Source organism: Manacus candei, unplaced genomic scaffold, assembly GCF_025592945.1.
Source record: "Manacus candei isolate 608988 ecotype Guabito, Panama unplaced genomic scaffold, ASM2559294v1 h1tg000053l, whole genome shotgun sequence".
Lineage (NCBI taxonomy): Eukaryota > Metazoa > Chordata > Aves > Passeriformes > Pipridae > Manacus > Manacus candei.
The window spans coordinates 914442-939120 of record NW_026138101.1 but is presented as its reverse complement, the minus strand read 5'-3'; the positions used below and the strand labels follow the sequence as shown (position 1 = coordinate 939120).

The window sequence follows — 24679 nt, the reverse complement described above, 5'->3', positions numbered from 1 at the left end:
CTGGATGTGGAGCTAAAGGCAGGTGGTGGAATATCAGCAAATGCTCCTGTTGTTTGTCTGAAATCAAGTGAAACATCCCTGGATCCTCACAGAGGCTTCACTGCCCTGCAAGGTCAATATAAATTGTACCTCATCTGCTTGAGCTTCAGGCAGAAGGAAAATTCTGTTTCACTCCGATTGTTCTTACTGAGAATAGTCACAGTTTCTTGAAATCTGATGAAAAGAAATTATTTTGAATAAACTGAGACAAAACCTGTTGAGTTGTGGTTACTGTCTGACTGACTAATATTTGGCTGAACGCTGAAAGTGGAAGGCAGGACATTTCAGAAGATATTATGACTTTATTACATGCATGCCTGGAGTTCTGTGCTAATACATTAAATCCTAAATGATTTTCTTTAAACAAAATTTTCAGGCCTGAAGCTTTTCATATAATATTCAAATATGGAGGTGTTGTTTCAGGATGATTATGTTTTATTACTTATTACTGATGACATAACAAGCTGTATGTGAAGAGAAACACCTGAAGGGCCTTTTACTGCCCTTCCCTTTTAGATATGTGCTTGATTTTTACAACTGCTGTAGTTAGGGCAGGAATCAAGTATGGAAATAAGGAAATCCCAGCTGGATTTTTATCCCTCTTGCTGAATCTACTGCAATAATCTGCTCAGGTGCTCCTTAAGCACTTCTGCTTAGTGCTGATAATCTAGGCTTGGATTTTTTACACGGTACTTTTCTGTGGTACTTCTCTAAATGCAGATCTTTCTGAGAGTGCAGTAGGTTTTGGCTAGGTTTTTTTTTCCCCTCTGTATTTCCACTGGCATAAGGGAACTACAGGAACACTAAACTTTGGGGAAAGTAAGGTTTTGAGAGCTATCTCCTATCAGAAGGAAAACGGTAAAGACAGGAGCACAAGGGGAGGGGAAACACCTTAGTTCTTTCTCTTCATCTTTTTTTTTTTTTTTTTGTGAGTACCAATTTAGTCATCCAGAAATAAAAATAAAGTAACCCAGAGTATTAGTATTCATCCTAATGTTGAAAGTTAAGAACTGGAGCTTCCTAACCAAATTTTCAGCCTTTTTCTTAGGGCTTAGCTGGGTATTTTTCCATGGCTGGGACCTGGGAGAGGTTAAAGCCCTGTATAGCTCAGCTCACCCATTGCCACAGAAAGAAACAATTCAGAAGGAGGAATTTAATTCTTTGAGTCAAATGTGCTGGAATATCTCACTTTTTACCATGCAGAAACCAGATTCCATTTAGGAAACATGGCCTTTTTTTAGTTTTAACTTTAACATGTGGCACATAATTTATTACTTGTAGAAGTTAAAACTTTCTAATGCTCCTTCAGGGAATGTGCTGTGCTTTTCCTTTCCCTGACCTTGTAGGTTTTCATCATTATTTATAGATTACTGCAATGTATTAAAATAATTTTCTGAACAAAAAAAAAAAAAAAAAAGAAAAAAAAGAGGGAGGAAAATCTTACATTGGGAATAAAACCAGAAGGGTCATGCTGAGTTTAACTTCTGTCAGCAGATGTGCTTAATTGATCAAAATAACTGCAGAATGTTTGGACGTGTTTGAAACAAAATTATTGACCAGTGCAAGTTTTAAATAGTTCTGCTATAATTAATGCCTAGAATGTGCAGTACACTTAGTGAATTCTTTTGCAATTTGCTCCTAAAATAATGTACTGTTCCCTCTAATGAATATATGTGACTTAAATAATAAAGTAGGTAATTTTATATTGTGAATGTTAGTGACTGGATGCAAACTTCAGATTGCCAAAGGCAGGTGAAAAGCAACTTTCAGGGGGTCTAACAGCAGGCTGGAATAATAAAATACTCAACTTATGAAACTAATGGGAGTTCATTACTGAAATAACAATATGTCCATCTTATGTAATGTTTCTCTGCCAGAGGAACCAATGAAAGTCAAAAAGGAGAAACAGCTGGAGAGGAGCTGGGAGGTATCAGGGCTGCAGAGAAACCTGAAACAATCTGCAGAATGCCTGAAGAAATGAGAGCTAGGTCAGAGCAAAGGTCTCCCCCCCCACTGCAATTTCAAGATCATAGAAAATGTGCTTTTAGCCCGTGATCAAAACCCACTCACTGTGTTTTGGTTGCCAGTCAGAGCAGTTGGAAGGCTCCTGTGCTGTGTTTGTTTCCAGGTGATTCTGCCACACTCCGGTGTCTGTATCTGGCTTGCAGAGCAGGGTGTCTATCAACTTCCAAAAAAGCAGCCTGGTGGGGATTTTTACAGTTCCCTACAGCAACAGGAGTCGTTGCTATGCCAGAGTAGCAATTAGAAGCTTAAAAAGAGACGTAATACATTGGTAAGGTCTGAACAACCTGCTTTCTCTTGGGTGATGGGTGCTGTTCCTCTGCTGGTTCTGGGATTTAGGTTCAGGGAAAAGGCTTTGAACTAAGAGAAGCTGGGTGCCAGGCATCTAAACTGCTCTTTTAATTAAATCTGGTTATGAAATGATATGATCTTGGCAACAACAATATCTGCTAATTGTAACAGCTTGTTCTGAATTTGTTACTCAGCTAAGTTACACGGGCACTAAATGTTCCTCTCAACATATTTTTTCCCTCCCCAGTAACATAATGAATCATGCAGGACGTTTTCTGTGAAAGCTGGTGCAGCCCAGACCCAGCTATAGGAGGAGATTAAGTTAGAATCAGGGACATGTGTGATGATCCTGGTTCTGCTGAAAATACAAACGCTCACCTCCCTGTCAGACATTGGTGATTTGCTTGTTTGTGTTACCTCTGTGTTTCAGCACATTCTTGGGTTGAGTTTTGGAAGAACTTACACAAGCTTAAACACTTGACCGAGTCAGGGTTTGGATTGCTGCGATTTTTAGAAGCATCTGATGTCCAGAGTCCCACCTACATTACAAGGACTTGAGCAGCAAAATCCCCAATATTTTTCCAGCTATCTACATGTTTAGAACAACAGGCTGGGCTGATTTTCTGTGGGACCATGTTGAACTAACTCCTGAGCTAACAAGGCAATTGTTAATTAGAAAAAACCAATCAGTTGTCCTACCTGATTGTATTTCCAAACTGTGTGTCAGTGGGGAGAAATGTCTGTCAAAAGGTGCAGCTATTCTGCATCAGGATATGTGTCCCAGCAGTCCCCAGTCAGCAGAAACAAGCACTGGTTTGGGTCTGCCAGACCAGAGGGGCAGAAGTGGGCTGGGTATTGTGGCAGTCTGCAGTTGGTTTGCCTCAGAAACTGGATTTAATTGTAAAGAAATGCAGACTCTCCAGAGAAATGCAGGTGCCATCACCATGAATAGGACCCTGCAGAGGTCTGGGTTGTGTCCAGATCAGGGTGGGATTTTGCCTGGTTTGCCATCTCAGTAGAGAATTCCTGGCAAAAAAATAAATGCTAATTGTGAAAAATAAAAATAATAAAAAAAAATCAGAGCAACCTAAGAATAAACCAGGAGAAATTCCACCCTTTGTGTGGCAAACATAAATGCCTGTTATCTAATGTCAACTTGTTCCACTTGTGTTGGAACATCCCATCTATAATCTGCTACAGTTCCTCTGGTTTGAATCATAAGGTCAATAGCAAGATAAACCCGTGAGATTAATCCCAGTCACGTCATCCCAATTGTGCCAACAACTGTGCTTTTCTGTACTTGAGCTGTGCAGCTCGGGGAGGAGAGTTTCTGAACACCAAATGCCTGCAGGAAGGTGCAGAACTCTGCAAGTGCCTGTGTTTGTGTGTCCAGGTGGGAGAAGGGTCAATGCTGGAAGTGTCTCTCGGGCTCCAGAGTGCCCCGTGCTGTGGGAACGGTGCCTGCCAAAAGCTGCTTCCAGGGAACAGTCACTTCCCTGAGCTTTGCTCCGTCCCAAAGTCGTGGGGACCTTGGCGAGGTTTAAGAAATGGAATAATGAAAGCTGAAAATCTGATTAAAAACTAATTTAGGCCTTGATTAATCTCCATGCTTAAATACATGCCCAAAATTCGGCGTGTCAATGTCCTGGGGGTGTCAACAGCACTGTCTGTGTGCTGTGAGTGATGTGGGCCTGGACACCCAGGTGTCTGTGCACACCTGGCCTTTGAGACTTGGTTTTCACCAACTTTGTTCACACCATCCAAAAGCTCAAATTATACAAGACCACCCAGACTGTCCCATGAAGCAGCATTGACTCCTGCATATTCATATTGCTTCCTTCTGGCTATACTTGGACATCCCAAAAGGGACATCTTCATTAGCATTAGGAAATCACTCCCACTGCCTCTCTAGCAATCATTTACCTCATTCTTTACTATTTATACCTTTGGATACTTCTGAGTTATCTCATTTTCAATAAGTCTATCTTTTAGCTTTCTTCTAGAGGAACTATCATCATCCAGTGAAAAAGATAACACCAACACTTTTTAATGTGATCAATAAGCCTGGGCTTTTTTATTCTTCATTATTATTATTTTAAATAAATATGTGAAAAAGAAATTTGAAGACTTTTGCTGTCTAGTATGATACTTTTACAGTCTGCAGACTGTGGCTGCATTTCAAGCAAATGCTCTTGCAAACACTGTTTTATACAATAGCAGTGCAGTTTGTTAGTTATAGATTGATCATCTGGCTACAGGCAAACTTTGAAAGCTGTCACATACAGTCATTTTATTTTAAGCATATTACTGGCTTTAGATACAGAATTGAGATTTTTATCTGTGTGCCTGGTGGATGAACTTTGTATAACAACACCAGCCCTCAAAGAATGCGTTCTAATGCTTGGCTCAAGATATTAATTGCAAGAACATTGGAAACTCGAAGGCAAATAAAATAACGAGTGTGTTTGTGCCAACAGAAGCTGGTTTGTTATTAGGTATTCAGCAAGATACATGATGGTAGAGACAAAGTTCATTCTTGTTAGTCACAGAGAAGGAGTATTTATTATTGAATAAACTGACTTTTGACCTTCTCCCAACCTCCAGCTCCGTGGGGATTTGCCGGAGCTGGCTGTGTTGGGCTGACTGCTGCTTATTACCTACGCCAGGAGAGATGACAGTGCTGTAACCTATGCTGATGCTTTGCTTTGTGTGTTTTGCTGATGTGTACCTGGGAGTGCTTTAGAGCCAGGCTCAGTTCCCTGTGTAGATGTATTTGATGGGAGATGCCTGCTCCTCCAGGATCAGGCTGTCTGTCTCGTTGAAGGTGTTGCTCTCGCCGGGGTGGTTGGCGTTCTTAGCTCTGTTCAGCTGCGACTGCAACCGTTCGTGTTCCTTCCTCAGCTCCGAGTAGGAGTGGGAGAATGTGTGGAATATTGATGTTGCAGGGAAGGACATGATGAGGATCCCGCTGAGGATGCTGCTGAGAGCCACCATCTGCCCCGGGACGCTCCGTGGGACCATGTCTCCGTAGCCCACGGTGGTCATGGAGATGATGGCCCACCAGTAAGAGGCGGGAATGCTGGTGAACTCCAGCACCCTCCCGGATTCGTTCTCAGCCAGGTAAACCAAAGGAGAGAACAGAGTGACAGCCACGCACAGGAAGAGTAAGAGCAGCCCGAATTCCCGCGTGCACTTCCGAACTGTGAGGCCCAAGGTCTGCAGGCCCAGGGAGTGCCGGGCAAGGCGCATGACGTACAAGATCCGCAAGGCACGTAGAACCCGTAGCACCAAACCAACCTTCTCCAGGTACGTGTTGCTGCTGCTGCTTGGCCTGTCGTCCTCCTCGTTGGAGTCGTCCTCCGAGAAGATGAGGGAAGCGTAGTAGGGGGAAATAGCCAAGAAGTCAATTATGTTCAGGGGTCCTTTGAAGAACTGACACTTGCTCCTTGCCTGGATGAAACGGAGGAGGAACTCCAGGGAAAACCAAGCCACGCAGACGGTCTCTATGACAAAGATGTAATAGCACTTCTGGGAACACTCACCCTGACACAAAACAAAGAGAGAGTTAAACAAAAGAACAGTCTGTGAACCAGCAACCAAAAGCACCAAGGGAGAAGCAATATGGATCTGCTTGAGTCACTGGCATCAGAGATAAACAAATCCCAGCAGCAGGTAGTTGTATGAAAGCCATCTTTCAGCTGTGTGCAGAGAATAACTAGCATGTGAAATATTTAAATGAACAGACTTTTCTCACAGCTTATTTTATTATTAGATGATTATTATTTTTATTAGACTGCTTCTTCCAGGCTAAATGAATAAAACCCACCTCTGTATAAACTCCTGGCATGCATCCTGTAAGTCTCACTTTCCGATCTCAAACAGAAGTCAATTTAAACTTGACTAATTTATAAGCCTGTACAGATATATTCCTGTCCTTATACACAGAAATAAAATACTCAGGGTTAATAACCCTTGTCTTATAATGGGACTAATGATGGGGTTTTTAGTTTTTAAGTGTTGGGAATAAGTTTATTGAAAAATTCCACCTAACAGGTATTTCATGATATTCTCACAGTGGCATGCTGCTGTTCAAGTTCTTGCACCAGTGTAAACATTGGGATTGCAGCTCTAATCCAAAACCAGCTGAACCGGAGTCTTGCATGGACTTTGGCTGACTTTGAAGCAGCCTTGTGTGCTTTCCTTTGCAGATCATGTAATCAAAATCCACTGTCTGGGGTTTGGATTTCTGGTGAAGATGAGAAATCTCAGCTGTAACTGGGAACCAGAGAAAGGGATTGACCAGTATCACAACCCTTTGAAATTCCAGGCTGGACTCACAATATGGGTGGTCATTGCATGTTCAAGGAAGCCCAAATGTAGGAGGTGCAAATTTCAGTTGAGATTTTGATGCTACTTGGATTTAGCACATGTCTCTTTTCAGCTGCAACTTTGATACGTGAAGGCTTAGCAAGGTTCAACAGTCTTCTCATGTTCTTGCAGAACAGGGACTTGCATCTCTGGCATCTTCACAACTGCAGAAGATCAAGCAGAACTGGGGACGATGAAGGAAGATCTGTGCAGAGAAAGAACCTCTTTGGGAGAACATAGTGGCCATGTGCTATTCAGAAATATCTGCAGACCCTTTGTTTTGTGAAAGGCTTTTTTGTAACCTCTGAAGAATGAAGTCAGGGCTTTTGTCTGCACTTTTCCTGATGGCCTGTGTCTGGAATTTAGCCATTTTCAGCCAAATTTCATGAGCAATATTGATTAAAAGCACTGCAGGAAACACATACCCCTACTACTAATCAAATACCAATTTAGTTCAGTTACTCTCTGCAGTGCAGTGTGGTGGGCTTTAGAGTGTACCTCGTGTTAGAATTCCTGCTGCACTCAGGGGTAACAAGTCTTTTTGTTCAGGCAGTGGTTATGGCTTTGGCCACCTGAGGTTCCCCTGGTAAAGTGGCAACATTTCCCTTAGGGATATATTTACCCTGTCTAACCCTCAGAACAGTTTAGCTCTGTAGCACCATTTGGGGGATTTTCCTTTCTGCACAGTAAACTGTCAAGTTCACAATTTACCTCTAAAAGCAAACACCACAAGAGGTATTGAAGTCTTGGCCCTACCAGAGCCCCACTTGCAGGATCAGGTTCTGGCTCCATTTGCAGTCAGGGCTGTGGCAGTGCTGGAGTACCTTGATGTTTGCAGAGCTGCTGACTGGGCTGCAGGAGATTGCCTGCAATCAGCACTTGTGTTATGCAGTGCTCACTCTTTCTGAGCTCTAAATTATTTGTACAGTACAGCCTGGACCCTGCACAGACCCGCCTGTGGTCACTCCAGTGATGTGGCCTGTGAATTATTCATTGTTCCCATCAAGATTTATTTTATTTTTTGTTAACTGGGCTGAATTTCCAGTGCATCTGTTATTTATTTCCATTTATAAATTTACAGGTGACATTGCTCTCAGATCATCGTGTAGCTTTCACTGTTTCTTCCTTGAAAAATAGAAAAGAAATTTTGTTTGCTGGAAGTTCTAACCAATAAGATCCAGGGTGTTTTTTTAACTGTGTAGTTTCAAGGTGTAGCATTGCAAGAACTGGTTGGGAGATTTTTTTTTTTTCTTGCCATCCTCAGTTGCCTCAGTCCTCTCCATGGAAAGTTACATATATTTAGAGAAAGCAATTTGTGCTGGCAGCTTCCTAAATGTGTATTTCCTTTTTTCAGATATAAGCATCCTTCAGATCAAACTTTTCAGGAATGTTGTTGTGCATTTTATTCTCCCTCTGAGCATAGTTGTGCATGTAAAGGATAGGGAGTTCTCCACTCTTAGCACACTTTGTCTTTTTTATGTACCTTGCAAAAGACATTTCAGAAATGTTTCCACATCACTCTATGAAACCACAGTCCCTTTTTCTGCTGCAGCAACAAAAAGAGTGAAAATATCACAGTGTCTGACTATGGTGTTTAATGAGAATGTGCTCGTTGACTTCACATTTGGGAGATAGATTTCATGCAATGAGTTTGTACGGGCAAGTTTAATATATTAGGAACATTTGTGTATATTATGTAATATTAATTATATGATTTGTATAGAATATCCCTCTCTAATATCAGTCTCTTTAAACTTTCTTGGTCCTTTCGAACATCCTGTTCAAAAGCAGCAAAATTTGGAATAAGAGGGGGGGGAAGAGGAAATATTAATTACCAAGGCCAATTTCTGTTTCTCCCAGTATTTTTGAGGATTTTTAGAACTCAGTGGCTTATGTTCCACTTATGACTGTTGTCTGAAGAACAGGCAGAATAACATACAGACTTCAAATCTATGTTCTTATCAAAATACTGATACCTCTGTGCCATGAGAGATGTCAAATTTGCTGTTGACACCATGTTCCCATTAGTTACTTTCAGTGAACTGTCAAATTATGGCCTAAATATTCTGATGCATGAAAGAGAGTTTTTTTGCCTACATGGCCAATAAGGAAATTTCTCTGCCACAACAACTTCCATATATTTCTTTTTTCTGAACAAAACAAATCCACTTGGGAAATTTTAGTGTTCAGGGCCTGCCAACACAAAACACAGCAAACTCCTCACCATTAACTGGAGCAGAATTTTATTTTCATATCTTTCAGTCCAGTTTCTCACTGACCATTTTCTTTTCCTGCCTGCAGTTTTCAACATGAAGTACCATGAGTGTAGTGGAAGCTGTAAAAGCTCCAAGCCAGTATAGTGCTGACTGTGAACAAGGGGGGAAGGTGAGGTTTTATTTATAACTGACAACAGCATATTTTGGGTGGGTATTTTCCACATGTTTTACTCTATGGTAGCATCAATCAGTACTGAAACCTTCATGAGCTCTGATGGGAGAAGAGTTATCACAGAGCCAGTGGTGAGCAAGTATATAACTCTTTACTCATCCTGCAGATTTACTTTTCAACAATGCAAGAATTCATCAGGACTTATGGAACTTGCCTCTGGCAGAAATTCTGCCTCATGTGATATAAATGTCATAAAATGAGTGCCTGGTATTGATCTTACGTGTGAAATGAGCGTTTGGCTCAGCAGTGAAGGAAACAATATTTTGTATCTAAAAGATATATACTGAGCCTGATGCCTGAAATATTGAGTGGTTTCTTAAATTTATAAACCACCTCAAAGAAGCAAAGGAGTTGTTTCAAACTCCTGTACCATCAGAGATAATAAGCAATTCAAGCTTCCTCTTCATTATTGCTGTATAAGGTAATGGCTTATTTTCTGTGTTCTCTGATGAGCTGGAGCTCACAGTGTTAGACTGAGATTGTTCATTTTAGGATATTTTTGTTAACTTCTCTTCAGATATGAAAAAATAGGTACATAGTAAAATATAAGAACAGCAGTGCTGAGTCCAGTTAGGCCAGTGCCAACAGCCTGAGGAAACAGGTGCCCAAGGCAAACCTCCTGGCTTCTATTTTCCACTCCAGAGCTTCATAGAATGTTTGGGTTGAAAGGAACCTTGGAATCTTGTTCCAGCTCCCTGCCATGGGCAGGGACACCTTCCACTATCCCAGGTTACTCCAAGCCCTGTCCAACCTGACCTTGAACACTTCCAGGGATGGGGCAGCCACAGCTTCTCTGAGCAACCTGTACCAGGGCCTCTCCACCCTCACAGGGAAGAATTTTTTCCCAATATCTCATCTAAACCAACCCTCTTTCAGTTTAAAGCCATTCCCCCTTGTTCTTCAGCTCCCTGAGCCAAAGGAGGTGTGTTCTATAATCAAGCTGAATTGCTCTTCTATGAAGTTTGGCCATGCAGTTTTAAAGTGTGGGTGAGCTGCAGGTTACAGAGTCAAATTTATATCCAGTTTATGATAAAGAATTCCATCACTTTTTTTTGTTTTTAGTGTACACTGTTCAAAAAAGTTTAAGCCACCTGGATCTGTGTAAGGACAATATGTATATTGTACATATGATGTAATAATTGTAACAGTGGGAAACTGTGACTCTGGTAAGTGTTACTGCAGCTTTCTTGGAGTACCTTTTCTGGAAAGGATTTGAGGTTCAGGAATTCAGCTCCTCCAGAGTAATGTGTGACAGTTAAATCTCAGCCCTCAATTGCATGGGTGAGTTTCCAAAATAGAAATTTATTCACCAGTTGTGAATCCCAGCTAAATGGGCTTGAGCTATGTGCCACTCACATGCCTCATTTCCTGGCCAAGTACTCTCTTAGTTCACCAGAAAACATTAGTTAAAGTGTAATGACACTGAGGATAATAAACAAAATCAGATCTCAGAGCTATGCAGCACTAACCTAAACTAGAAGAGATATAAATCTCATCTAGTGAAAATAATATCTTTACATGCATCGATAATTTTGGTAATGCCCAGGGAGACTGAATTATACATTATATCTATATTATATATTACCTGATCTGCCAAGGATTTACCTCAACAGTTTTTGCAATGTATGTTTACCCTTTTGTCCCTCTTAATTAGGGGTGAATTGCAGAAAGAAATCCTGTTATTCCCGTTATATTGGGACTGCAGTGCTGCAGCTGTATGAGGATAGAATTGGATAGGTACCAACTTTCTACCCTTGTTGTGACTGACTCTAAGTGGAAGTTTATTGACAGCAATCTGAACCTGTTTTCTGTGGAGTGTAATTTGTGATTTCACACGGTCTATAAACAGGCTGGAGTCTGAGATGTCAAAGAGGGAAACCTACAGCATTTCTCACTATCTCCTTTCTGTGCTTGCCAGTGAATACTGCTCAGGATGGTGTAAGTGATACCAAGTGTTTTTTGTGTCAATCTATTTCTTAGTTAAGTTGCAAAAGCTCCTCCAATGCTTGTAGAACACTTTGCTAACAAGCCCTGCTTGATCAGTATATGGATTATTTCAGAATCATGCCATACACGTAGTTTAATATTTTTGAGCTTTATATATTCAGAGCTCTAGAGTGGAAATCAACATGTGCATCAGCAATATGTAGATATGCTGCTTACACAGCACACTTAGGAGGAAGGCATCTCATGTTATTTATGAAGCCAAGTTGATAAAAGTCCTTGAACCCAGCCAGAAGCCATGATTGAACCACTGTATGCAAACACTGTTGTTCCCAGGGTATGTTTATGGAAACAAGCTGGCTCATCATCATAGCACAGATGAGCAATGGACTGAAAGGGTCTAAATCCTCTTCCCAGCCAGATCTGCCTGAGATGCAGCAGTGATTGCTTCGAGTAAAGGCTCTTCTGGTGCTCAGTCACCTGGGCTAAACAGCCCAAAACAAAGCAGGGAAGGAGCTCACAGAGCAATATGCTTGATGTTCTTGATTCTGACTCCCGTTGGAGTCCTAAAGAAGTTTCCTTAAACACAGGACCTTCTTAACACTCTGCAGTCAAAGTTCAGGCTGCCAGAACATCATCCTTCACACCAGAAACACGCCTGGCCCCGTGGTTTGTGCAAGGTCATGATTCACATCTGCTAAATTTACCCTGGCAGGTCCAGATTTTGTTTGGCACAGTCAAGTGCAGCCAGTTACTGCTCAGATCCTTCCTCTGATCCAGTGTTTTGTGGACAGAGGCCAGTGTCCACTGAAGTGGCAGCAGATGGGATCAGCCTGTATTGTGGCTCTCGACCTGCCTTCTGCCAGCTTGTGCTGTCCAGCACTTATCCCAGCAAGGCTGCTCTTCTTGCAGCCTGGCCCTTTGTCCAAAAACATTCAACCCTCTGTGTGGAGGATTTAGAAGCAAAACTAGCAGGAATTTCCCTCTCTAAGCTCAAGGTTGCCATTCCTGGGCAGGGGGCTGTTTTCCAGCCTTTTGCTCTTCTCAAGGTTATCCCTGGTCAGTGCATCCTGGTCTACAGCTTTTCCCCAAGCAGTTCCCTCTGTGGGAAAAATACAAACTAATAGCATAGTGAAAAACAAGCTTTGACTCTTACTCTTGCCTGCCCACAGCTCCAAGGTAATGGGGATAGAGGGGGAGGCTGTAAATTCTAGAGAGTGGTTTAGGCAGGAGCAGAGGCAAACCAAGACCTCGATGTAGGGAACTGAGGTACCCAACCAGCTCCAGGCTGTTCTTATCCCAGCTGGCAGCAGGAAATGAACAGGTACAGGGGAGAAATCCCTTTTGGCTGTTAAGGGATGACTCTGTTAGGCAGTGTCATGCCAGGGTGTGTTCCCTGCATACCTGAGCTGTGGGACCCAGCTGCAGTGCTGCAGGTACTGCTGAATCACTGCGGCCGCATTGCCGCTGCTATTGGAATAATTAAACCATGCTCTGCTGAATCAAATGAGGGTTAGGGAGAGCTTGAAAACCCTGTGTTATGGATCACTTCAGCACATGGATTTACAGTTTCAGACTGATGCAGTAAAAACAGGCGGTTACAGCCTGCTGAGAAAGAGACTGTAACCTGATTTAGAGGATGATGAGCCTGTTAAAGGAGTGCTGCGTATTCTGAGCACACAATGAGTTCCCACTCGTTCTGCTTTATGGGAAAGAAGCTTGGACTTATGGAAACAGTTACTACAACTAGAACATTTGAGGAAACTGAACTAATATTGGGATTGTATTAATGTGGACGTTAGAACATAGAAAGAAATTATTACCTCTGTGTCCAACACATAATTATGTCCTCTGGGGCAGAAGTGTAACTAAAATAAAATATTTCAATTAACTTTTGAGCTTGGGTCTTTATTCTGCAAATACTGCGAGAATCAATCTGAAGAATCTGAATTTGATTTAAACCAGTTGGTGACTCCAAAGTGTTTGTGTTAGGAGAAAGGTGTGGAAGAATGATCTTTTTCTTGTTTTTCTAGTAAGAAATTTCACAGACTTAATTTTGTAACTGTGAAGAGCAATATATTCAAAATGACAAGGTATTTATCTGGGACTTGAGAGGATGACCTTCAACTGACAGTTTTGCTGCTGGTCAAATCATTTGCCCTGTTACTGTTTCTTCTCTGCTTCTTTTCTTACTACACTGTAAATTCTTTGGAGCAGAAACTCCTTTTTGTATCTGTGTAGTACAGGCTTTACAAGAGGTCTCAAGTATGGTTGAATCTGTTATAAGGGAAAATACTAATGCTAACAGGAGGTGCTGACACTGTGGGAATGAACACAACGTACGCAGTTCAAAGCCCTGATGCTGCAATGGAATTCACAATTAGATTTTATAACTAGAAATTAGGCCCTGGCACAGGTTGCCCAGAGAAGCTGTGGCTGCCCCATCCCTGGAAGTGTTAAAGACCAGGTTGGGTGGGGCTTGGAGCAACCTGGGCTAGTGGAAGGTGTCCCTGCCCATGGCAGGGGGTGGAAATCAGATGATCTTTAAGGTCCCTTCCAACCCAAACCGTTCTATGATTTTTTTTTTGGCTCAGAATTCAAACACCAGACTGTGAATTTGACTGCAGCAGCAGACTGAAAAGTCCTCAGAGATTTTCATCATAGCAAAAGAGGCATTTCTACAGCACACATTATGTTTAATACTTGTGGCATTATTGCTAGCAACTTGGAGGATGCATCGGTTTCAAATAGAGTTTTCCAGAGATACAGCACCTCCCTCAGAGGGAATACCCACCTTCCCAAAGAAGGGATTTACTAAATCATATATTGCCCAGCAGCTGGAACAGCTGGGTGTCCCCCCAGCATGGTGTGCAAGGCTCGGAGACTTAGTGCTGTTGGGACACAGCCAAAACTGGATGAACATCAGGCAAACTAATAATGTCTAATTGTGCTTTCTGAACACTGGGCCTTGGACTGGCAGAGCCAGCTTTGGAAAGCTGTGTAGAGCCCTTTTCCTCACTGGAGTGCCCCAAGTTTCTGAAGAAAATTGTTTTCTGGGACGCAGAGGGTCAGCAGTGGCCGCCCCGGCAGTGCCTTCTTTGGTTGTGGAGAGCAGGGCTTAAGTAATATGAGCTTTATCTATGTTGTACATAATAGATTTAATGCTGAAATATGCAATTCTCTTTGCAGATGCTTGGAAAATAGTTACTTGTAACGTGGAACTATGAAATCAGAGTGTTAATGTAAGAGTACAATCTCAAGGTCCAATCCTTTAGCATTACTGAGTGACATCCATGCCTCAAAAAAAAAAGGGTAGATCCCATTAAACAATAATTTATATATATATATATTTCGAAGTCCTAGGCTTGAATACTCTGATCTAACGGCTTCTTATTTCATCTTTCCTCAGTCATTATTAATTTAACTCCTTCAGTCCATGAAGCAAATAAATTGGCTGGATTCTGCTGTGCAGAGTACACCTAGACCAGGAGGGTTTGGGGGCTTCAGTGAAGCACATTTTCCAACTTTAAAATGCTGCAATACTTTCTTTGCTGATCAAAATGCTTAGAAGAAATCAGAATTGTACTAGATGCCTAGATAATTTAGGAGAGGGAGTGTCCACAGAAGGTGACCTGATAAGAACACAGAATAATGTGCTTGAGCCAATGCAATAAACCCAAAGAACATCCAGCTTTATTTTGTTCCAAGTAATTTCAAGTCATATGTATATACCAGTATATTTATAGATGGGCATGTAGACATATTCTTTATAGTCTTACACTTGTAAATGAGCACTAGATTTTGTTTCTCTTCACAGTAAGGTAAATAAATTGTTTTTTCCCCTGTAAAGTAAAATTATTCCATTTTTAAAGAAAATGTGTTTCTTGGCAGTTTCCTCCAGTGTACAAGCAAAATATTCTGGCTTCAGTGTCATACAGACAACTTCAGCAATATCAAACATTGAAAAGCATAAGTCAGGGCCTCCAGAATAATGGTGCAGAATGAAAAAAAAAATTTAGAAGTGGTTCTATACTTTAAGTATTGGGTTCTTTACATGCGTTTATGCTTTCTGGGTTCTAAGTGCAACCACAGACCAAAAACTTACTCTTCGAAAAGGAATTAGATTTTCAAATAATGAAATTACTCCAGGAATGGAAGCTTTAAAAAAAAAAATGAATACTCTAAGTTTCAAGATAAAATCTTCATGAGACAACAGTGGTTGCAGCTTCTGTGGTTTGTGTTTCATTAGGTTCCATGCAATACCTACAGCAATTACAACCTTCTCAAGGTCAGTAAAGAGCAAATACAAAAATAGTCTTAACAAGGTCAGGGAAGGGAAATATCTGGGGTTTTTTATTATTCTTCTTCCCCCTGACCTTCATTTCCTTGCCTTCCCGAAGCAAAGACCTCACTGGGTCCTTTCTGCTGAGTCATTTCTCGAGAGGACGCCAATTTTAGGGACTCATTAAATGAAATATCTCATCCTCAGGAAAATCCCAAGAGTGCTTCAAAGTGTTCTGCCCCTCCAGACTCTTCTGCAGTGGCTTAATTCCATAGTTCCCTGGTGTAAGGATGTTTTTCCCTTTGGCTTGGATGTGCTGAGCAGTGACTATTGCAGTTACACCTCTTGGATCCTGGTTGTAACTCTTATGTGGGATTGGGGCTTTGGGGGGACTTTGATGGGATTTTTGCCTTGTCTCTAGTGGAATGATCTTAATTTCTTCATTTAAGGGCAATACTGGTGTATTTTGTCCCTTCATCTTTATTATCCTCTATGTGTGTGGTCTCTGATTCAGATTTTTAGTTTTCTCAGGCTGCCCATTCAGATCAGTAACAGTTTATCTCCAAATATGCCTTTTTTCTACCTTTACATACACATGTGCCTTGATTGCTGTATTTTAGTGATATTATATTTGCTTCTTTACCAAAGACTGTTTGATCTCCACAAAGAATAAATGCAAATATCAAGGACAAGGATGTATAACTCTTGGAAAACGTGACATTTTGGTTGTTTTGATGACTCCTCTTTCCTTAGCCTTTTGTATATTTATTTCACGGTCAAACTTAAAATTGACATCACTAGAGCTAATTATTTGCTGCCCTACAGTTTTCCTGAACTCTTGGCTTCCTTCTGCTGGGACTGCTCACTCTGGGTTGGGATTCATGGCAGGTGCACATGTGATACTCACTTACAGAACTGCTTGCCCAAATCCATATTTTTCTTTCATATCTCTAACGAGGAGGTTCCTAAATGGCATTTGACATATTCTGAAGTGTGTGCATGGTATCAGTTATAGCAACTCCTTCTTTATTTTACTTTCAGCTGTTTTCCTGCCTTTAAGCAAACCCTCCCCTCCCTTCCCTGCTGCCCATGGAGATGGATCCTTCCCTCCCCTCTGGTTGCCAGGGTGACTGGGCTTCCCTGATGCAGATGCTCTTTCCTTGGCTCCTTGCCATCCCTCTCCCAGAGACTGGAGTTTTCACTTTCCCTCGGATAGTGAGGACTCCTGTCTGCTCTTCTGCCTGCCCAGGCAGCTTTTCTCCCTCCTGAGCAGACCTGGTTTAGCAGCTGCTGAAAGGACAAGGGATTTGATGTGTCTGCAGGGTGGGATCAGCAGCCTCTGAGCAAAGTGAGTGAAGTGGAAGTCACCTTGTATTATTTTTCTTTTTTTTTTTGTTTTTGATTCTAATCCTTCTCCTTGAGCCAGTTCTCACTCTTTAACGTGTCTGTGATGAGGAGAAACAGGACCCTAGAGTGGTACATGTGCATCAGAGGTAAATCTTTTTTTGTTTGTATTTCAGGATGGATAAATTCAATTTCCAGCGTTAGTGACATTGGAAAATAGATCCTTGCAGTACTTGTAAGCACATTTGCCACTGAGGTCTTGCCAAGCTTCAACTCAGAAATTAATAAACCTCAGGATAGAATTCAGATGTGAAATCACAGGTGGTTCAGAAACTTTGGGAAGGAATTTGACTGTTTTCTGTCACTGAGCAAGCAGATATTGAGTCACCACTGTGTTCAGCCCAAAAAGCCAAAATTTCAGATTCTGAATGCCTGTCCTTGGTTGCTGGTAAATATGTTCTCATCTTGGAATCACTTTCTGAGATCAGTGAACAGTTTTGAGTTACAAATCAACCTGGAGTTACAATTTGCCTAAGTATGACTCAGCTGCAGCCAAGTACTATTTTTAGTCAATTAAATTCATGGAGTTATTTGTCCAGTTATAGCCAAAATTCTCTTTTGAGATCCCAGTAAGAAAATCTCAGGTGTTGAAAGGTAAGAATTTAGGGATGGAATAGTAAGGATGAAAAAACCTGCTCTTTAGTAGTTCAGATTCTCTGCTTTCCACAAGCCCATGAGTATTTTGTCTTGTATATTCCCCTATGTTTTCTATGGCATAATTTCACATGATTCAAGTAATAGGACTTTTAATACTCTGTTCTGTGCTTCTGGGACTCAGTGACAAAGTGCATTAGGCTGTTGCTGTTAAGTGTAAACTATGGGATGCTTCCAAATATTTGGACAAATGTGGTCCTTTGCTCAAGTTCATCCTTTATCCTCTCCCCTGCACTTTAAACATTCCATCTTTTGAGGCTGTTTCATGCCAGTTTGCTTGTTTTTAAAGTAGTGACATATATGCAAATCTCTAAGTAGTAATGTCATCCATGTTTTATAGGAAATCCAGGAACAGCAGCTCCACTACAGATACACTTATAACCCTCAGCGAGCTTCCCTTTCTAACTTACGGTTAATTATCTTTAAAACACGCAACATGTTACTTCTGGTTGAGCTCTGAAACATCATGTACTTGTTCTTCTGCATGGGAAGTATTTATAAAAGCTTTTTCTGCAGTGGTTGGGAAATTAGGATAAAAAGCATTGGGCTACTTCCATTAACAAAGTTAGTAGGAAGCACTTGCTGGAGCAGAGTTTGTAATGTTTGTACATCTCTAAGAAGGATGTTCTATATTTAAAGTACTTCCTCGGAAGAATTATTGGAACAGTGATAACAGCTTTTCCTGCCAAAAAGTAATAGCTGTGCAAGGCTGCAAGAGCATCAGGCTTATTCCTTATAGTCTCCCTATGCAAGTGTAAGTTAATATTCAAGGGGTTAAAATGGAAATGATCTTAGATTTCAGCCTCCTGTGCAGTCCTTAGTTGTATTCAAAGACATCAAATATCATGACACATCTTCACCATGATGTGCTGCTTCGACTCATGGCTTGGGTAGTAAAACATACACAGATTTTTGTATTGTGCACACTCTGCTGTGCTATAAATGTAAAAATGACTTTATTCATCGATATATGATACTCTGAGGGGCGTCTTATCTTACAGCAGTGGTTGGGGCAGGGAGTTTATTTCACATGGATTTCCTCAGCACTTTTGAAAGGGCAGTTTGCAAATGAAGCACAGGATTCATTACAGGGATTAGTCAAGGTTATTTGATGAATGTGGACATTACCACATCTGCAATAACTTTGTATTGTTACTTTCCTCTGTTTTATCATTAGAAAAATAAATCTTTTAAATGCTGAAATATTCACAGCAATGTTATAGAGATCTTTAATGTATGATACAGGCTTGATTTATTTGCCCTGAATTAATGTGGATAACTTATTTGAGGAGGGTTTAAATGCAGTTAGCACTTCAGCTAGTGTTTGGCATTACTCCTAAAATATGTACATATATATGTGGGCACATACAGAATTCAGTTAGCATGGAATTATGATTTTTGGAGGCACAGCTTTTAAATATCAGTATCTGCAAATACACTTAATCTGTCTCTCATCCTTTAATCTTTATGCAGCTATTGGAATGTAACATTGTAACAATAAAAGTTAATGAATATTTCTTCCTCTTTAAAGATTTGACTGTCTAATCACAAAGGAAGATACCCAGCTGTTTTAAAAGTAAGGATGTCAGAGGAAAATATTTCTGTAGCTGATGTGTCCAAATGAGACATTTCGTGTAACTAGAGAATAAAGCATCTTGAAAACTCCACAATTTCAGTTAGAGAGTCTCAGTGCTAACAACTTAATCTTATACTGGCAACTGCTTCCTAAGAAGGAAAAAAGTGGTTTTTTGGAGAGCTGAAATATCTGTTCTGTCCAGAAGCTTTCTTGTATTTTAGTTAAAAGATTAGTACAATATTTGTTCACATTATTCCCAATATCACTTCGAAAAAGATAGAACCCATTTAAGCCATTATTGTGTTTTCTGGTACAGACTTTCATTAGTTCTGTAGTTAGACCAGTTAAAAAGGACTGACTTACCCTGTCTTCTTCAGCTCTTAAGTCCGGCATTGTGCTGACACAAAGGCTTACAGCTGTGGTGGCCACAAAGAGGATGGAGAGACAAGCAAAGACTTTGCCTGGGAGTCCTGACTGGGGATTTTCTACCATATCTCTGAGTCTGTTCATAAACTGTCCAAATCTGGTTTTCTCATCCAAGACACACGTAGCCTCTTTGCTCCTCCGAAGTTCCTCTTCTTTGCGGATCTCGGCCAACTCCTGCAGTTTCTGGAACAGTTTCCGAAAGCAGCAGTTCTCCAGGTTGGATTCCTCAATCCCCCAGTATCTCAGCTCCTCCTGAAAAGACAAGGCACACATGTCTCTTAAGAGCATCAGCTTCCCTGCTGCTAGGAAGCTGACAATCATCCCAAAAGCATTGGGGTTCCTGTCAAAGAAGAACTCCTGGGTGTCTTCATCGTAATCATCGCACAGCTGAATTATCTCTTCGTAGCTGCTGCAAAGCTTTAGTTTGCTCAGTCTGGTCAGAGGGAAGTCATCTAAAGTACTCCAAGGCAGCAGGTACTTCATGCCTCCAACATTTATCATGATCTCTGTCTTTAGATCGGCCGCAGAGACTTGGTCAGGGTGGTAAATCCTCCTGGCTCTCTGGTAATGGACCCCTTTGACAGAAGGGGTTTCCACACAGATAGGGATGAAGTGGCTCAAGGAATTACAGGAGTTGTAGCTAATGTTACTATAGTCTTGGTCACTGCCTCTGGAGAGAATAGGCATCTCTAAGAGTTCTCACCGGGACATCCGAAACGGCATCAGAGCAGGGGTATCTGTCAGCCAGAAGATACAGCAAGGAGGAGAAAACATAGCAGAGGTTATTGCAAGACAAAAGGTGTTTCCAGCTACTTTCCTAAATCACAAAATTGAGTGCCTGTTTTGTAAGTAAAAGTCACCTCTGTGCTTCTTCCTGAAACCTGCAGCCTGTGAATGAGCTTTGCTTTGCAGCCTCATTGGTTGTCTGGCAACACAGGCACAGAGGAGCTACAGCCTCATTCATAATTATCACAGAGGGTCGGGTGCCTGCAGATCCAGCCGGGAACAGATCGGGCTCTTCCCGGAGCAGATCTCAGGCATCGTTAGATCGTTGTTTTCCGGTAGTTGCCGCTTTGCTTTGTTATTTCCATAAACCCTCAAACACGCTCTAACTCAACTAAGCTGCTTAATAGTTATTAGGGATGGAGTGGTCAATTACCTGCCATCAGCTGGATGCAAAGTTCCTAATTGCTTTAACTTGACTGCTCGGATTGTGATTCCTCTTTCCTTCCCTGCACGCCGGCTCTGCCTCTCGGGGGTATGGCAGGGATTAGCTACTAGAGGTTTATAAAATTCCTTAAGTGGAAAAGTGCTGCGTAAATGATGACTATTCTTATCAACCCGACCTCGTGTCACTGCAAATTACCGAGAAGACAGAGGGACCGTTTGCTCACCGTGAAGAAAACTTTGCTACACAGGCAGAAAGTGTTTTATCAGCTTGGAGGGAGGAAGCAGTTGAAACACTCACCCCTTCCTTAACTTCCCTCCTTTCAGGAACAAATCCCTGCTTTTGTTCATCAGCTCTAAAGATTAAAAGGCATTTCTTATTCTTATCCCAAAGTGCAAGAATTGCAAGGAAAGTTCCGCGAAGTTCCTTACCAGCGCTCCGGGTGCTGCTGCCGGGTGCCCGCCTGCCCCGCAGGTGAAGAGCACATCCCGCCCACCGCTCGGCTGCTCCGGCACAAACACCTGGGGATGTTTTACAGTATTGTTTGCGTGTAAAAAAATCACCAGAGCACTCCGGAGATGGCAGTCTCTCTGCTCTTCGTCTTGTTTTCCTGCTTTCCTGGACGGGGAGAACAGCCGCGTGTGTTCATGTAACATATGTTGTACTGACAGATCCTCTGCAAGGGAGGCGGTGTCCCGAGGGGCAGCTCCTCTCCTGGGGCTTCCTGGTGAAATGTGCTGAGTGAGAGCTGGTGGATCCTGCCCTCTCCCTGTCTCTCCTCTGTTTCCCCCGGGACTGCCAATGTGGCCCTGGAAGAGGAGGGGAGAGGGAAGGGGGAAGGGCTTAGAAATAATCTCTGCAGCATCCCTCCATCTATCCAGCAGGCAGCAGGCAGCAACTGGGTAAGAACATGGAGTACAAGTCCCCGACTAATGAGGTTTAATAATCAGTAAATTCTGGCAAATCTACTTGATAAAACAATTCCAGTGTCTATTAACTCCCTCCATCATAGACATGCTACAGTTGCTTGGGCTGGAGACACCAGTCAAATTCCCCATAGGCAGTTTCCATGACCTTCATCCCCCATGAAACTGGGCTTTGCTCTCTAATATCCCTAGAAAGAAAGGGAAGTTTGTTGGGTGCATGGATACTGTGCCTCAGCATTCCTTTGGCTACCAAGGAAATGCTTTCCTCCTGTAAAAGAAAGGGTCTCTGGCTTGTAAAGCACAGGTGCTGAGCAGTCCCTTTTCCAGATCTGCAGTGTTTTCCAACAGCCAAGTACTTTCCTCTTTACAGATGATGGGAAATCAAACATTATCCTTTTCTCACTTTACTCATGCATGGCTGTAGGGGGTTGAGATTGCTGTAATGCTTTTGAGTCCTGTATTGCCAGCGGGTCTTGAGCTGCCTCGGTCTGTAATTGGGATGACACGGATTTTACCCATATCCTGCTTGCTTGGCCTCAGTCAGAGGGTTCAGTAAACCTGGGCTGAGGTTCTATTGACAAGCACCCTCTGTGGTGCTCCCAAATGCCTCAGCTTGTGTCTGTACCCAGCGGGGCTGAAAGCACTGAGGTGAATCCTATTCCTAGAGAGGTGTGTGAATCCGTGGGATTTTTGTGTCCCGCAGTGAGTGTGAAGGTTGTGTGGAGAAGTGTGATGAGCTGGGATCACTGAGCTGGTTTTCAGCAGTGTGGGGACAAGGTGCAGGTGTGGTGTGGTGTGTGTGGGGTTTGTGCACCACCACACTCACCTCGGCAGTGGGTGCTGAGGCTGTTTGTCAGTGCTGAGCAAGGTTATGGGACGGGAAGCCTTTGCTAATTGGACTTTTTGGCACATCTCTCTTGGCCCACGTGGTGTCCAGAAGATTAACTTCTTATCAGGCTTCACCACTGGGGTTTTCACTCAAGTCCTAATTATACCATCCAAGAGAAAGACCAGATAGATGCCTGAAGGCACCTGAGTTCTGGGAGCGTAGCTCAAAATCACTTAAATCCTACCACCTCTGGCAGTTTGCTCTGCCTATCAGTCTTTCTTATGGATTGTTTTTGCAAAGAAAAAGCAAACCTATTCTAATTAACTTTGGATGGATTGTTTCACAAAAGGATAAAAGCAATTAACATTTCCTTCTTACCTTGTGAAGTCCTTGCGTGGTGTTGTTAAAGGTTATATTTCTGAAACCAGTTCACAAGAAGGTGAATAAATAAAATAAAAAGAGAAATTATTGTATGCAATTGAGTGATTTGAGTGCTATACCTATTTATCAAGAAATACGTGGATTTTAGTTTTTAAGGCTTCAGTACTGGGTATTCTAACAGTTGCTTTATCGGGATCTGCAGCTGTGTCTGTAGCTAGATCAGGACCTCACTGTTGACTGGAATTGTACAAATATCTGTCAGACAGTCCTTAAGAGTCTTCTGTCTTCATAAATGAGACAGGAATGCTTTTATCTAGATTGTATTAACAGGAGATGAAGGCACACAAAAGAGAAATCCTTAATTTAGTGTCTGAGGAAGTCAAGCCCTTAACCCAGATCTGAAGGTCTCAAACATGTAACTCACCCCAAAACTGTCCTTCCACCCTGGCCGTTCTCTGCTTCTGCTCCCCTAGAGCTGCTGCCATGTCTGTGGGAGATCCCCCTCAGCAGTGGAGCATCTAGAACTATAAATGCTGACACCACAAAATTGATATCTCCCCCCAGATGGGAAAGGCATATTCCTGTCTCAGTTCTAACCTCTGCTGATGTGTTTTTTCACTTTTTTTTTTTTTTTTTTAATTTTCATAGCTACTGCTGTAGTTTTCCTGTTAAATTCCCTTTTTTCTTTTCAAGATGAAGTTCATAATCCTTAATCTTTTTCTCTGTTCTCTATTTCCCTCACAGTTTCTGGAATTGCTCTCTCCTTGCTCCTTAGCCATCTGCTCATATCAACTCCTTACATACCTTTTATGCATTAAATGCAGTTTCCATATGTTTCATCTCTTTGTTGACATGAATGACAAGCCTGTTTCTCTCCTTTGGTTGTTTTGCCATTCTACTGTAATTTGGTTTAGACCTGCCTCTCATTCCCATTGCACAAGGACGAGGTGCTGCTGAGAGGAAAGCTGAGCAGAAGGAGGTGGTGCTTCCCCAGCTGTCTTGAAAACCAGTGGGTGTGATGGTGCAGTTAAAATCCTCTCCCTGGGACACACACAGGAGAATCTGGTGCAGGCATCCATTGAAGTGAGCAGATTTTTCTTCCATAGTTCAGTAATTATAGCATTTGCAGGACTGGTATTTGGGTATTGATAATAGTTAATGCTGTAGGAGATGGGAAACAGAAGGGATGTTCGCTGTCACTTGCTCACCTGTGATTTCTTCTCCTTTATTTTATTCTCTGCAATTATACCAGAATCCTGTATCAGGCAGCAGATAAATACAGAATATAGAGATACTTTGTTTGTGTTGTTGTTGTTTTTCACACAGCACTTACTAAAACTGCAGAATTTCTGGGCACATGGAGTTGTGATGGCCCAAAGTGTAAAGTACTCAGATAAAGGACTGAGAAATTTAAGCCAGGAAAGTCCACCAGGGACATCCAATGTCTGGCACAGAAACACATTTCTGGGCAGCAGGGAGATATTTTAGCACAATGTATGTGCTTTTCCTGGTCTATTTTTCCCAAGATTTTTGATAGATGATGTGGCAGCTACTGGTGTGACTCTGTGGAGATGCTCTTATGCTGAGGAACCTTGGGCTCTACTAGGTTGGGTTGATCATGCACTACTTACTTGACAATATTTCTCTGTTACAACAGCAAAAAAAGAGCTGAATTATCTGATTATATCTGTGTGTGTATGTATATATATATATATTCCAGACCAATGATCTCTGTATATAATGGGCAATCTCACAGAGGGGGAGGCTGCACACTCAGAGATGCTTCATGTAATTTAATAAAGACCCTGTTGTCAATCTTCCTTCCTTCCCAACTGGGCTTTTTGTAACCCTTAAGTATAATACAAAGATAATTGTTTTGCCTGGAATCTATAACACAAGGTGCATTTCAGGCTTTTAAAAT

At 41.9% G+C, this 24679-nt stretch overlaps 1 protein-coding gene across 1 annotated transcript; it reads right to left on the bottom strand.

Annotated features, from left to right (window-relative positions):
- Positions 1 to 4411: 4411 nt before the first annotated feature.
- KCNG4 (potassium voltage-gated channel modifier subfamily G member 4) lies at positions 4412 to 21158 on the bottom strand. The gene is made up of 3 exons (XM_051801767.1): positions 21054 to 21158; positions 19392 to 20191; positions 4412 to 5895 (listed from the first exon to the last, which is right to left on the bottom strand). Exons 2-3 carry the CDS (start codon positions 20139 to 20141, stop codon positions 5104 to 5106), a joined length of 1542 nt encoding a protein of 513 aa, XP_051657727.1. The 5' UTR covers positions 20142 to 20191; positions 21054 to 21158; the 3' UTR covers positions 4412 to 5103.
- Positions 21159 to 24679: the final 3521 nt, after the last annotated feature.